This window comes from Halichoerus grypus, chromosome 14, assembly GCF_964656455.1.
Source record: "Halichoerus grypus chromosome 14, mHalGry1.hap1.1, whole genome shotgun sequence".
NCBI classification, from domain to species: domain Eukaryota; kingdom Metazoa; phylum Chordata; class Mammalia; order Carnivora; family Phocidae; genus Halichoerus; species Halichoerus grypus.
In genome coordinates, this window is record NC_135725.1 from 23,630,415 (window position 1) to 23,644,501 (window position 14,087).

Here is a 14,087-nt window from a genome sequence, read left to right on the forward strand (position 1 = left end):
ATTAGTGCCCAAAGTAGATTCTACTGTTTTAATTCACCTCTAAGGAAATTTACTTTCCTTTTCACTCTGATCCAGAATTCAAACGAAAAGTAAGTAGGTATTCCCATACCTGTCATAGCCCAGAGGATGAGGAGAATGACCATCAAATTTGGGACTGCTTCTAGAAATTGTATTCCCTGGTGATATATTATTTATGTGCTGTAATACACAAAGTATATAAGCAACATTTGGTTATTCCATATTTATACATAATACATATACACATACACACATACATATATAGCACACTAATTAACTTCTAACGTAATTAAAATTTGGTATCCTACATAAGCAAATGTGAGCACAGACACCAAGGTAACTGCCCATAGTACTCTCTCCTCATTGTGTCTTAGATCCAAACACCATTGCATAAGCCATAAAGGGGTATCCTGGTTCCCCACATTGGCCAGGACACTGCAATACCAACTTCTTTGGATTTATCTCTTCTCAAACTATAATTTGGCTCAGTGACTGACTTGTCCATACTTAAAGCTATGGCAAAGGAACCCCAAACTCGAAGCTGACCCCCAAAAGTGGGAGAAGAGGATTTCGGGCACATGTAGTCTGGGGAAGTTCCTCAAAATTCCAAGAGGGGCTTAGCTTGTTTCTGTAGCAGGGTTTTAAATCCAAGGCCTCCACTCTGATCATCTCACGACCATAAAGAATACTCAATGTGTCTAAGTGCACTCCTCAGCCAGAAGCACCTTCTCCCTCCTCTGAAATGCGAAGTATTTTCTTCCTACTTCCATAAGATTTCCCAATTTTTCTTATATCATTGCTATCTGTGCACATCTTAACTCCCTACACTACGCTATAAACTCTTCCAGAACCCAGGTCACACCTTATATGTCTTTCTCTGGTTTCCCTGAACAGCTAACAGAGAGTTGGTGAACATCCAGGCATTTATTTCTGCAGAGGGGTGGCATTTCTTTAATTTGGGAAAATGTTGCCTCCTCTTATTAAATGGAATAGTTTCTCATTATTGTAAGCTCCCCCTTTAAGAAAATATATGATCTTCATCAAAATACTCTACTACAAGAAAGAATAAAATGTATTATAAAATTCTACTGCATACCAAAGATCTGTTGAACTTGCTGTAACTGTTTTCAAGGGCACTCCTAAGGCCGTCATTACTGTCATGTAACTTCCGGTTAGCTGTACTACAGAGCAAATAAACAAACAAACAGATAAGGAAAGTTGGGTTAAAAGCCACTTTCTTTGCAGGCTGTGAAGTTCAGAACGCGGAATTACTTACCACCTCTTGCAACTTTCTACCACTCCCCTTCCAACCTCATAAACCGAGATCATAATTCATTACAAGAACTACAACTTAATTGAGGGATCCCCTCTCTTTTAAAGGTCTCGGGGCATTTCAGGAATTAGCTATGCTGTTGGAACCCACTGTTCCCTCAGGTAGCTTCAAGATATGAACAGGTTTCCTACAGGTCTCTGCTTCCTAAATGCTGAGCCCCAGCTGGCCCCATGTGCTGCTCTCTGTCCCCCTGCGCGTGTCCCAGCCAGGCGTGGAAGCGATGTGTTATGTCACACTTCTTTCTCCTGGCTACTCCCACATCTTCCTCATGGCCTGATACTGTCCACCAGGGTTCTGATGAAAGGTTCTGATGTTGACTGTGGGTTCAAACCCCATGCAGGCATGTACTTTCCACATCACTGATGGGAGTCATCTGACCTGTCAGAGCCTCAGCAACCTCTTCTACAAACGGAGGACAATACCGCTTGAGAGTGGCCCATCTTTCCCTACTTAAGGCTGATCCATCCTTCAGATCTCAGCTCAGTTGTATCCGCCAGAACACTTCCTGGACCTTCCTGGGTAGGAGGAATCTCTGTACTATGTGCCCCACCCCTTCCCTCTGTCCCACTTCTCCTTTGGCATTTTATGTTTATTTCTATAATTAGTGATCAATTTCCATCTTCTTCCCCTAGATGAGCCCCATAAAGAGACTTTTTTTTCCTTTTCTTTTTACTTGCCGCTCTATCCTCAGCTCCTGGCATACCTGACCCGTAAAAGTTGCTGAATGAAAACCTGCTGGATGAATGAATAAATGAATGAGCAGGATTATTGTAATATGTCAACTCTGTAACTGCCACTGGTGAGACTTAACAGGCATGGTGAAAACAAACTTGCCAAGTCTGACCTTACTTCCTTTGGGAAGACAAACCAGAAGAACATACATGAGTAAAAAAGAGCATGGGAGTAGAGGAGGGGGAGGGTTTGTGGAGAAGGCCCTCAGAGGCTGGAATTATGGTAACACGGGTGTGAAGTTGACAGAGCAGATATAATATTTCCAGTAGGGTTTAAAAAAAAAAAAAACCTAAGAAAAATAGCCGTCTCACCAAGAACAATACGTTGGGCAAGAATGATCACGTGTGTCTAGTGCTGTGACGTGAGCTAACAGCAGATTCCTGACAGCCTCCCGGTGTGCTGGGCTGTAGACACAGCTGCTGAGGTCAGAACTCGGAGTCTTTATGGAGGTATAATAACATCTCACCTGACTTGCGAGGACTTTGAGAGAATCAGACTCTAGTCCCTGGATTTGAATAGTTTATTTAGGATTAAAAGCAGGAGAAAGCCAAGTGCTGAATGCACCACAGCGAGAAGAAACACGCATGGACCTGCAAACCCAGTCTTGAGAATATGGCAACTCATGTGACATGGGGCATGTGTCTTATTCACAAAACATCAGGAAAATGTAAATGTAATGAGCGTTTTATATGAGAACTTACTGGAGTATTTCAATTTGCCTCTCAAGACTATTTCGATCTTCTGTGTACTCTCGGATTATTTCCAGATCCCTGTAAAACCATATTTTATGTTTGAACGAGAATTAGATATCCAGTCCTGCCTTACACCTACCCTCCCAGACCCCCTTTCACCTTTCTCAAAGACCTGTGTCCTTGGCCATGGTTTTCTATCTCCTGGGGCTCCCGCTTAGTCCCTCTGTGCCTTCAGCAGCCCCACACGCCCGCACGCCCCCCCTTTCCTGTGCGAGGTCCTGCTCTCCCTCCCAAACCCAGCTCCGCTCCTCATAGGACGTCTTGACACTTCACCTTCTGCTAAGCCCCCTCTCCCCAGGGACTCATTAACAGTCCCTTCAATCCAGCGTGCTCTCTCCCCTCTGACCCTTCCCTGCTCCTTCCCTGCCTCATGCAATCCTAACGCAGCTATTTTCCTCCTTCCTGGTGATTCCTTCTCCTCACCCCACCTGGCCCTCCCCGCCTCACCCTAAACCACAGAGGAGTCCACAGGACTGGGCTTTCTCAGCCTGCCATAAACCCATGCTCAGCGATTCCTTTTGCTTTATTACAAAGCCTTGGCCTCCTCCCCATAACGTTTCCTGAGAATATTAGCCACTCACCACCAGCCCCTATTCCACCTCAGCCCCATTTCTAAGCAGACAAACCAAAGACTCTCAGGCTCTCAACTGTTATCCACAATAACCTGTCCGCTCACTCTCTTGATGATAAAGCTAAGAGGTTCCCAATTGACGATAGGAATTTAAGTTCCTTAGCCAAAAATGCTGGGCCCTTCCATTATAGCCTTAAACTAGCTTTTAAATTTTTAAATTTTGTTTAACTTTTACTTTGCTATTCAAAATACCTTTTCCTGTCCAGAGGTCTGACCACTGTCCTCCAAAACAGTCTTATCTGTCTCTCTGTTCTTGCCTCTGCCTTGCTTACTGCCTCACCTGGAACAGCTCTGAGACACTCTTCTCCCCTCTGAAATGGGAAGACTAAAAGTCCCTATCTCACAGGGTATTCTGTGGATTGCAAGAGTTGATGCTAGGAAAGTTCTACGCACGTTACCCCTGCCCCCCTTGACCGACACAAATCAGCTCCTCCCAAGCCAACCTCAAGCGTCTCCTCTTTAATAAAGCTCTTCACCGCTCCTGAATCAAAAGGACACTATCTACCATCACATGGCAAAGGACCCAACCTGCGCCACTGCTGCTGGGATTGCTTCTGACACTGCTGAGCTCCTACGCGAACTCCACAACCCTTCAGCTTTGTGACTTTCTCCACGAATCTGAAGTTCTCACAGAGCAGAGATCACGTCTTTGCTTGTATTTTTATATATATATATATATATATATATATATATATATTTATTTATTTATTTATTTATTTATTTATTTCACACTCATAACTCCTTCTGTAGCTGAGGAACCTGTATACAGTAAGTACTTAAATGTTTCACTGCTGACCATTACAGGACCTTAATTGTGATTAAAGTTTGCAAGCAAACAAAGCAAAAAGGATACTTTTCCCAAGTGTACATGTTTATACACACACGCACACACACACACACACACGTGTATGTATTTTGTATGCATATATATCCATATTACATGCAAATATGTGAATGTAAATACCTTTATAAATATCCATATATATATATTTAGATATTTATATAGGTATTTGCATATATACATAAATGCATGCCTGTGTGTGTGTGTGCACTTCAATTAGCACTGACTCCCGATACTTTAGGTATATTCTTCTGTTCCCAATAATTCAAACATCTATTAAGCCCTGCACTCTCCAAAGCAGTCAATAATTAAACTAATTAGTATTTTTCTTAAAAAAAATTTAAAACACAAAAATCACCAGGAAATAGGACACTGAAAGCGGTATCTTTGGAAAGCAAAGAACATACCAGCAAGGTCAATAAATAACCCTTTATGATTACGTAGCTGACTTCATTCACACGGATGGTCATCTAAATAAACATTCCACTCAAACTAAAGAATAAAATTCAAAGTTTCATACCTTTCTGAATTCAGAGTCTGATCGGCATAATCACTTTTCAAAGCATCTAATTCACTCTGAAGAAAGGCTATGTTTGTCTGTGCTTCTAAAAGATCTTTCTTAACTTTCTGATTTTCCTGGAGAAAAGGAACAGCGCAGGCCATTAGATTCGGGGTGTCTTCCACCCAGGAGAGTCAAGTGTAGTGGAACCTCGCACCCCAAACCTACACCTCCATAGTTCTTCAAATCTTGGTGTTCAAAGAACTAGTTATCAATTCAAGGTGATCTGAAATTATCATAAAGTATTAAAGTCTCAAAAAGCTAAATCCTTGAAGTTGTTCTCTCTTTTTTTAATGTTTGACATCTGGTGCCAAAAAACACCAGTCAAATCATGATCATGACATACTTTAACATGTTACTGGCAAATTAACTCAGATCAAATATGTAAACATCTGTTTTATTCAATGAGAGCTATGAATCTACTGAAAATATTCTGTGGAATTAATAGTACCTATCACCAGGGGCACCTGGGTGGCTCAGTCGTTAAGCGTCTGCCTTCGGCTCAGGTCATGATCCCAGGGTCCTGGGATCGAGCCCCGCATCCGGCTCCCTGCTCAGCGGGAAGCCTGCTTCTCCCTCTCCCACTCCCCCTGCTTGTGTTCCCTCTCTCGCTGTGTCTCTCTCTGTCAAATAAATAAATAAAATCTTTAAAAAAAAAAAAATAGTACCTATCACCAGGCAGACTGGCTAGTTTTTACAATAAATCCTATCACCTAACATTTGTAAGTTTTGTGCTTAAATTTAAACTAGTATAGTTTAAAAAATGTCTATGTTTTCCTAAAAAAAGAAAACAAAAACACACTGGAGGCTTCTGGTGCGTAATGATGGACTGAGCACTCTTCCTTCCTTTTGGAGACCTCATTCACATGAAATGCCAAATAACATGAGATAAACCAATACAAGTTACAAGAATGCAAGAGGGGCCCCCCAACAGTCAAATGAATTAAATACATTTCTGGAAGATGGAAATTGTGTGGAAATGTGCTGACAAAAGAGAAGAGAGCAGGAGCACAGGAGGTCTGGAAGAGGCATGGGGGAAGATTGTGCTATAGAGCAAAGGAGGAGGCAATTAGCCAGGCAGAACCCCCGAACAGTCAGAAATGGGGCTTACAGGTTAAATTTGTGTATTAAGGAACTCGGCCCCCAGCCCCAGGCCATCCCCTCTAATACTAGCAAAGAATAGCAGATAGAGTCGATTCCTAAGGCTGTAAGACAGGGCTTGTCTTTTTAAAAAGAACTGAATTGGGTGCCTGGGTGGTGCTGTCAGTTAAGCATCCAACTCCTGGTTCTGGCTCAAGTCCTGATCTCAGGGTCATGAGACAGAGCCCCACTCAGGCTCTGCTCAGCGTGGAGTCTGTTTCAGATTCTCTGCCTCTCCCTCTGCCCTCACTTGCTCTCTCTCTCTCTCTAACAATAAAATCTTAAAAAAAAAAAAAAAAAAAAAAAAACAGAAAAAGAACCGAATGACCTCTATACAGTGTGCTGAGGCTTCTCTCTGAATATCCATATCCCACTCCTTCTGGTCATCAGGGGTCCCCCAGTCTGACAGCCAGCTTCACACACAGCTCCTAGGAAAACACTCTCTCAGGGAGGAGGCCCTGAGGTAAACAGATCTATTTACCTAGCTGCACAGGAATCCTACGCCAGCTACCTAAAATGCTCAGAAATTCCAGGATGACGTATGGGTAGTGAGTTAAAAAAACTATCAGTCCAGTAAGAACTGAAATTCTGTAGACTCTAGAATTAACATTTTCAAGGAGAAAAAACAAATTCCACACATTGGGAAGAATAAAAAAAAAAAAGTTGGAAGGCATCAGTGGATGATATCCTGAGGATGCCAGAGTTTCTTTTTACAAGAAACCAAAAACTCAACCAGGAAATGCAAGAAAAATAAGCAATTCTACCAGAAAGTCATGATCCAAATACAGAGCCAACTAAGAAGGGGCAGAATTTGGAACTGATGGTGCATTCCAACTTGACCATGAAGCTGGGAGCCTTCTCTTCTGAGTGGTACGGGGATAATGACTGGAGAGAAAGAAACACACTTATAGCACAGCTGGCTCACTTCTGGGCTCTGCAATGAGAATATTTAGAGTCCTAATAAAGGAAATGTTCACTAGTAGCTTTCAACTTCTAGAGTCCACCTACAAACAAAATAAAGACGACTTAATGATGATGAAAAAACAGATGCAAATGCTGACAATTTGGCAACAGAAACACCAAAGATAGGGTCATCAAGGGGGGAAATGGGCAGAAAGAGGAACGCTGGAGGAAGAAAAGGGCAATTATAACTTCATCTCACAAAGCCAGGGACACAGACCAGAGCTGAAGTTGTAGGAATGCAGGGTTAACTATGTGAAGTGCAAGGGCCGTGCCGTCATTGCTTTGAGTAAGAAATAAATAAAAGCATTCACAATAGGTGGGGTATCCTTGAGGGTAAAAGCCTGAATAACACCTTTGGTCAAAGGTACATCAAAGGCTTTCTCTAACTGCAGTACTAATTTCTCTCCATCCCCGGAACACTGATAAACAGCAATGATTATGTCTAGTCGTTGAAGAGGAAATGTATTTCTGTAAATGAAAGGTGATTCTTACCATTGATAAATCATAAATTTGCTTTTTTAATGCAGCCACATCTTCTTTTTGACTTACGTGTTTCGACTGTTCTTCTAGCTGAAAGAGCAAATAAAGGCTGTGCATTTACAAACTCACTTTGGATTGATTCAGTTAAGTTTATGAGTATCCTTGAATATACAGATATGGGAATTCTAAAAGTCTTCCATTTTCAACATTTTACAACTTTGTAAATTATTAAGCTACATATAATCCATGAAGATTTGAAAATTTGCTTTCAATAATTTAAGCATTTAAAAAGGGGGTTTTATCGCTTAATGAATTTCTTTCGAAACAACTGAGAAGTCCTTTTGGGAAACCATTCAACTATTAAGCGATTTAACTTAGCCTTTTCAGTTATGTTGCCTATGAGTTGGACCTTTATATTCTCCTAGAAATTTAGCTGCACTTAACATTTTCTATCCTGTATTATAATTATCTATGAATGCCTTATCTCTCCTACCAGAGTCTAAGATTTTTAACAGCAGAGTTAGTGTCAGATTCACCTGTTTTCTTCACAGTGACTCCAGTAAATGCTTATTAAAATAACTGGAATCAATAACATTTAAGTGTGATAGGAAGCTAGTGACATACGCACACAATTCTCTATGAATATACACCGGAGCTTTGCTTTCTGGTTGACTTGTTAGTATTACCGGACTTTAAACCAGCTCAGGAGATCTCTAACATGGACAACAAAAATGTCTTTTTGTTTCCTGACAGTCCCTGGGAACGGTGAGGATCCGTGGGTTTCCATTAACTGAGTAGTTACGCACTGACCAAAATGAATGCTATATTTCATCAATTCTAAGTCAAAGCCTAAGTAATCTGATGCTGGATTTTCTTCATCTTACCAGATGCGTCAACTAAAGGTTTTCACACACCAAGGCCATGACTGCCACTTGGCTGACTCTGAGAAGAGCCCTTGATTTTTTCAGATGCATGCTAATTTCAGAGAAAAAAAACTGGAGGGAAAAAACTAGTTCCTCAGAATCCATGGCATAGGGTAATGGCAGTCATATCAATTTTGTAAACTTTTCCAGTTTAAGCCTTTAACATTCCCTCACGTAAATCACCGTCTGTTCTCTTGCAGAACAAGCTCCCAAGCCGGCGGGAAGTCTGGTACAAGTGAGAAAGCGCAAACTGTGTAGCAAGACAACTCCACGGCTTATTAGCTCTGTGACTCTAGAACTCGGTGTCCTCAGCTGTGAAAGCAGGAGACTTACCTATCCTCAGAAAAAGTTTGAGAATTAAAAATTATGAAAAAGAGCTGAAGAAACTATAAAGTCAGTAACGTCTCAGCTATTACAGTTAGGCAGGACAGTCCATTATTAATCCCATTTTACAAATGAGAAACGAAATGATAAGATAATGAAGCCAATTGTCCCAGGTATAACAGGAACAAAGTAGCATCGTCTCGATGAGAACTCCGGTCCCATCACTTCTGACTCTTACTGTTCAGGGCCTATGTGGTCATCATCATATGCCTCATCGTGGCAAGAAATTTTGTGTCTTTTCTGTATAACTTGCTTCTAGCCTAAAGATGTGGGAAGACAGGAAAATAACCGAGAACCGGGGCTAGGAGAATCTGTGACTCTGGCATCAACAAGGGACTGGTCCATTCAAATTCTGCAATTCAAGCATCTTATGTCTGGTCTAATGGCCTCTGTCAATTAGAGAAAAGGTTGACAGTGATCATAATTTCCCAAGAAGGTTATTGGGGAGGATTTTTAATAATCCCAGAGGTTTGAATTGCAATAGCCTACAAAACACAGCTAATCGTCCCTTAATCTCATTGAATATAAACATTGGAAACGGCATTAAAGGTTATCACATGAACAACCAGAGAAGCAAAGTGATGTGCCCAAAGTCACAATGCCACTTTCAGGGATGTTTCTTTTTTAAGTATCCATTTTCAGTTTAGCCAAGGTATTTCCACTCGTTATAGAGACAATCCACACGCAAGAGGTGGATCCAGTACCATGCAGCAGACAGCCTGTGCCGGCGGGTGAGAGCCAATGTGACACACCTCTTCCCAAACTCTGCACTCAGTCACGTCAACTTGGTAGCTTGAAATTGTTAATGGTGGAAGCATTAACACCGTGGAAATCAGCAAATACTACAGATTCCTCCCTGACCCCCTCCCCCCTCCAGAGCCCATTGTTAAGTAGCTACCAGCATACCACTGGGTGAAACAAACCCTACTCATTAGAAACCAAACACAGCAAAGGCCAAACCCAATCACACTTTTGCTCACATTTCAGCAAGTTCTCTCCCACCTCCTGCTGATCAGGGGTCCCCTAGATCTGGAACTTTCTGCATAGAAGAAGAGCATTTACTTCATTTAATAAATATTCACTGAATACTGACCATGTACCTTGCGGTTAGCTGGGGGCAAGGATACAGGAATACGTGACCAGTAAAGACAGGATCCCTCCTGTCATGAGCAGAGTCCACTGAACATGTGGGCATTGAGGGCACCTGAGGAAGGAAAACTGGGGTTTGATGGACAACTGTTCAAGGGGTCAGAAATATTTATTAGACCTGTGCAGAAGATAGGTTGCCCTTGAAACGGAAAAGAAAATTAGGGACCTTTAAAAATCCATCTTTCCAGGGAGCCCAGTTTGACCCTGAAATCTGATTCCAACTGCTGCTTTAATATGATTCCCAATGTCTTTAGTTGCTAATAACTTAAACACACTGATACACTGAGGCTATTCCTAGAAGCCTCGCTGCCACAAACATACCTTTTTGAGTTTCTTTATTGTCACCTGTAAATCCCCTACTTCTGTTTCATACTGACGTCTGAGGTCACTGAGGGCTTCCTCAGCTTTACGTTTTTCCTAAAAAAAAAAAAAAAAAAATTTAATGATTTAAACAGGTTCTTCAAAACCCCATAGAGCAAGAAATGTTTTGTGTCAAAGTAAGGCTGATCCCAAGTCTCCCACACAGGGAGGGCAAGAAGGGATGGCGGAAGTAAACCAAATGACTTTGGAGGTACGGCTCTTTTGGAATTGAAACCTGCAGAACTGAAAGCCGACATGCACACATCACCAGGAGAGACGCCTCTAAGACTATTACTCATGTTGTGACAGGAGGCCAGGGCACATCTAATAACTAGTTTAAGTAGTTATTGCTGTTATTTATTAAAAGATATGGCAAGAGCCAAGGGCCCACATGCTTGCCTGAACCCTATCATGTCATCAGGGCCCAGGAAGGTCCAGTGGGTTTGTCCTTTTTCCAAGAGCTTACACCTTTACCTGAATTCAAATCACATCACCTGCAAATTTCTATGCTAAGTGCTTCCACATGGGCTGGTTCTTCTCACACGTGTCCTGCCTGGATCAGTGAATGGCAAGGGGCACCCCAGGAGGTCAGGGGCTGCAGGTCCCAGGAGCCCAGACATCTTCAAATGTCCTTTTTCTCTTCGCAAAGTATGGAACTTTGTGCCCTGTGTTTAGTATTCAAATAAATTATGTTACTAGCCAGAGAAATTGAGTGTGCAGCTATCCCCTGCTAGCCCACTACCAACAGTCCTGAGCACAGGGGGGCAGAGCAGGAGCAAGGCAGACAAACGCGCATGCTGGTGGGGGAAGACAGGAGGTAAGACGACCTCAGGAAGTAATACAGGGAGAAGCTGACAGGGAGATGTGACAGGAACTGAGTTAGACAGGGGGTAAGGTAAGGCCTCTCTGCAGGGGAGACATGACCCCGTGTCTGAACACCTGCCTGAGTTACAGGGTCTTGCGACCCACTTACTGGCTGTCTAGCTGAGACAACTTACTTGGAGCCTTCATTTCCTTATTGGATTAATGTGAGGATTATATTAAATTACCCAAGTAAATTAAATAATCCATATAAATTAAATAATCCATGTAAATTAAATATTCTATGCTTAGGAGGAAATGTGTAGGAGAAGAGTAACATCTTCACTCATGGTAACCTTTTCTAAGCGCGTCTCTTGACTTCATCCAGCTCCACAGGTGAGGCAGCAATGTCGCCACTTCACAGGTGGATGAAGACGGGAAGGCTCCCAATGAGGCGCTACCTCGGACAGCCTTCCTGGCACTGAAGTGGACCCCGATGTAACTAGGCAAGTCTTCTCACTAAATCCAGGGCCACAACCTTAAACAACTTTTATGGTTTAAAAACATTTTATTCAGAGTTCAATAAAGGAAATTATCACCATGTAGCTCTTTCCATTCCCAACCTGTCAAGATGCCAAGAGATCGGGTAGGGGGTCACTACAGTAACTTAGGCAGATGGTGGTGGTTCAGACCAACTCATCACAAACTTCCAGGAAACTGAAAGGGAGGGAAGCTTTCCCAACTCATTCTATGAGGCCAGCACTGGCCTGATACAAAAATCAAACACATTAAGAGAAAACCACAAACCAGTATCTTTTATGAGTATGGATGCAAAAATAATAAACAAAATTTAGCAAAATGAATTCAACAAGATTCAAAAATGAAAATACATCATAAATAAATGAGGTTTATCCCCAGAGTACAAGTGTGTTTTAATACTTGAAAATCAATGTAATTCACCACATTGATGTTCTAAAAAAGAAAAAAGCCATGATCATTTCAATAGATACAGAAAAACATTTGATGAAATCCAACATTCCATTCCTAATTAAAATAACTCTTAGCCAACCAGGAACATGCGCAAAATTCAATAAAGGGCTTCTATGAACAGCATGCCACCAACATCATACTTCTTGTTGAGACAGAAATTATAGACAAGGATGTCTGCTCTCCCTTTTCTTGTTCTAACCAGTGCAATAAGGAGAGAAAAACAAAGTGATCATTCACACCAGAAAGATAGAAGTAAAGCTGTCTTTATTCATAGATTACATACCATTTACTTAGAAAATCTGATGGAATCTACCAAAAAAGCTGCTGAGTATGAACAATGTAAACAATAAGATAGGGTATAAGATCTATATGTAAAAATCAAGTGTATTTCTATATATTCACAATGGACAACCAGAAATTGAAAGTTTTAACAACACTGTTTAGAGGAGCATTAAAATATCAAATACTTAGGAATGAATCTGAGGAAAGATTTATAAGATCTTTATGTTGTACACTACAAAACATTGCTAAGAGAAATTAAAGAAGACCTAAATAAATGGAGAATAAATGGATCAAATTATTCATTATTGTTAAGATGCCAATTCTCCCCAAATTGATCTATAAATGCAATGAAACCAAATCAACCCCCCAGAATGTTTGGGTTTTTTGTTTTTTTCTTTTTGTTTTTAAGAAACTGACAAGCTGATTCTATGGAAATTAAAGGATCTAAAATAGCCAAGACAATTTTGAAAAACAACAAAGTTCTTTCAACCTAAATGTGAGACAGGAGTCCATCAAAATCCTAAAGGAGAACACAGCAGCAACCTCTTCGACCTCAGCCACAGCAACTTCTTCCTAGAAACATCGCCAAAGGCAAGGGAAGCAAGGGCAAAAATGAACTATTGGGACTTCATCAGGATAAAAAGCTTTTGCACAGCAAAGGAAACAGTCAACAAAACCAAAAGACAACCGACAGAATGGGAGAAGATATTTGCAAATGACATATCAGATAAGGGGCTAGTATCCAAAACCTATAAAGAACTTATCAAATTCATCACCCAAAGAACAAATAATTCAATCAAGAAATGGGCAGAAGACATGAACAGACATTATTCCAAAGAAGACATCCAAATGGCCAACAGACACATGAAGAAGTGCTCAACATCACTCGGTATCAGGGAAATCCAAATCAAAACCTCGATGAGATACCACCTCACACCAGTCAGAAAGGCTAAAATTAACAAGTCAGGAAACGACAGATGTTGGCAGGGATGCGGAGAAAGGGGAACCCTCCTACACTGTTGGTGGGAATGCAAGCTGGTGCAGCCACTCTGGAAAACAGTATGGAGGTTCCTCAAAAAGTTGAAAATAGAGCTACCATACGATCCAGCAATTGCACTACTGGGTATTTACCCCAAAGATACAAATGTAGTGATCCAAAGGGGTATGTGCACTCCGATGTTTATAGCAGCAATGTCCACAATAGCCAAACTATGGAAGAGCCAAGATGTCCATCAACAGATGAATGGATAAAGAAAATGTGGTCTATATATACAATGGAATATTATACAGCCATCAAAAGGAATGAAATCTTGCCATTTGCAATAATGTGGATGGAACTGGAGGGTATTATGCTGAGCGAAATAAGTCAAACAGAGAAAGACATGTATCATATGACCTCACTGATATGAGGAATTCTTAATCTCAGGAAACAAACTGAGGGTTGCTGGAGTGGTAGGGGGTCAGAGGGAGGGTGGCTGGGTGATAGACATTGGGGAGGGTATGTGCTATGGCGAGCACTGTGAATTGTGTAAGACTGTTGAATCACAGACCTCTACCTCTGAAACTAATAATACATTATATGTAAAAAAAAGAAGAAGATAGTAGGAAGGGTAAAATGAAGGGGGGGAAATCGGAGGGGGAGACGAACCATGAGAGACTATGGACTCTGAGAAACAAACTGAGGGTTCTAGAGGGGAGGGGGTGGGGGGATGGGTTAGCCTGGTGATGGGTATAAAAGGGGGCACATAT

At 41.4% G+C, this 14,087-nt stretch overlaps 1 protein-coding gene across 2 annotated transcripts in view; it reads right to left on the reverse strand.

Annotated features, from left to right (window-relative positions):
* RASEF (RAS and EF-hand domain containing) overlaps positions 1 to 14,087 on the reverse strand; it is a 79,159-nt gene that overhangs the window by 28,472 nt on the left and 36,600 nt on the right. Inside the window, exons 4-9 of one of the 2 annotated variants that reach the window (XM_036107503.2) lie at positions 10,227 to 10,322; positions 7,462 to 7,539; positions 4,828 to 4,943; positions 2,785 to 2,853; positions 1,115 to 1,199; positions 110 to 198 (exon numbers count right to left, since the gene is read on the reverse strand). In XM_036107503.2, the coding sequence (XP_035963396.2) occupies positions 110 to 198; positions 1,115 to 1,199; positions 2,785 to 2,853; positions 4,828 to 4,943; positions 7,462 to 7,539; positions 10,227 to 10,322 (533 nt within the window). The remainder of the gene's footprint in view (positions 1 to 109; positions 199 to 1,114; positions 1,200 to 2,784; positions 2,854 to 4,827; positions 4,944 to 7,461; positions 7,540 to 10,226; positions 10,323 to 14,087) is intronic. The other variant, XM_036107508.2, reaches the window with a different exon arrangement.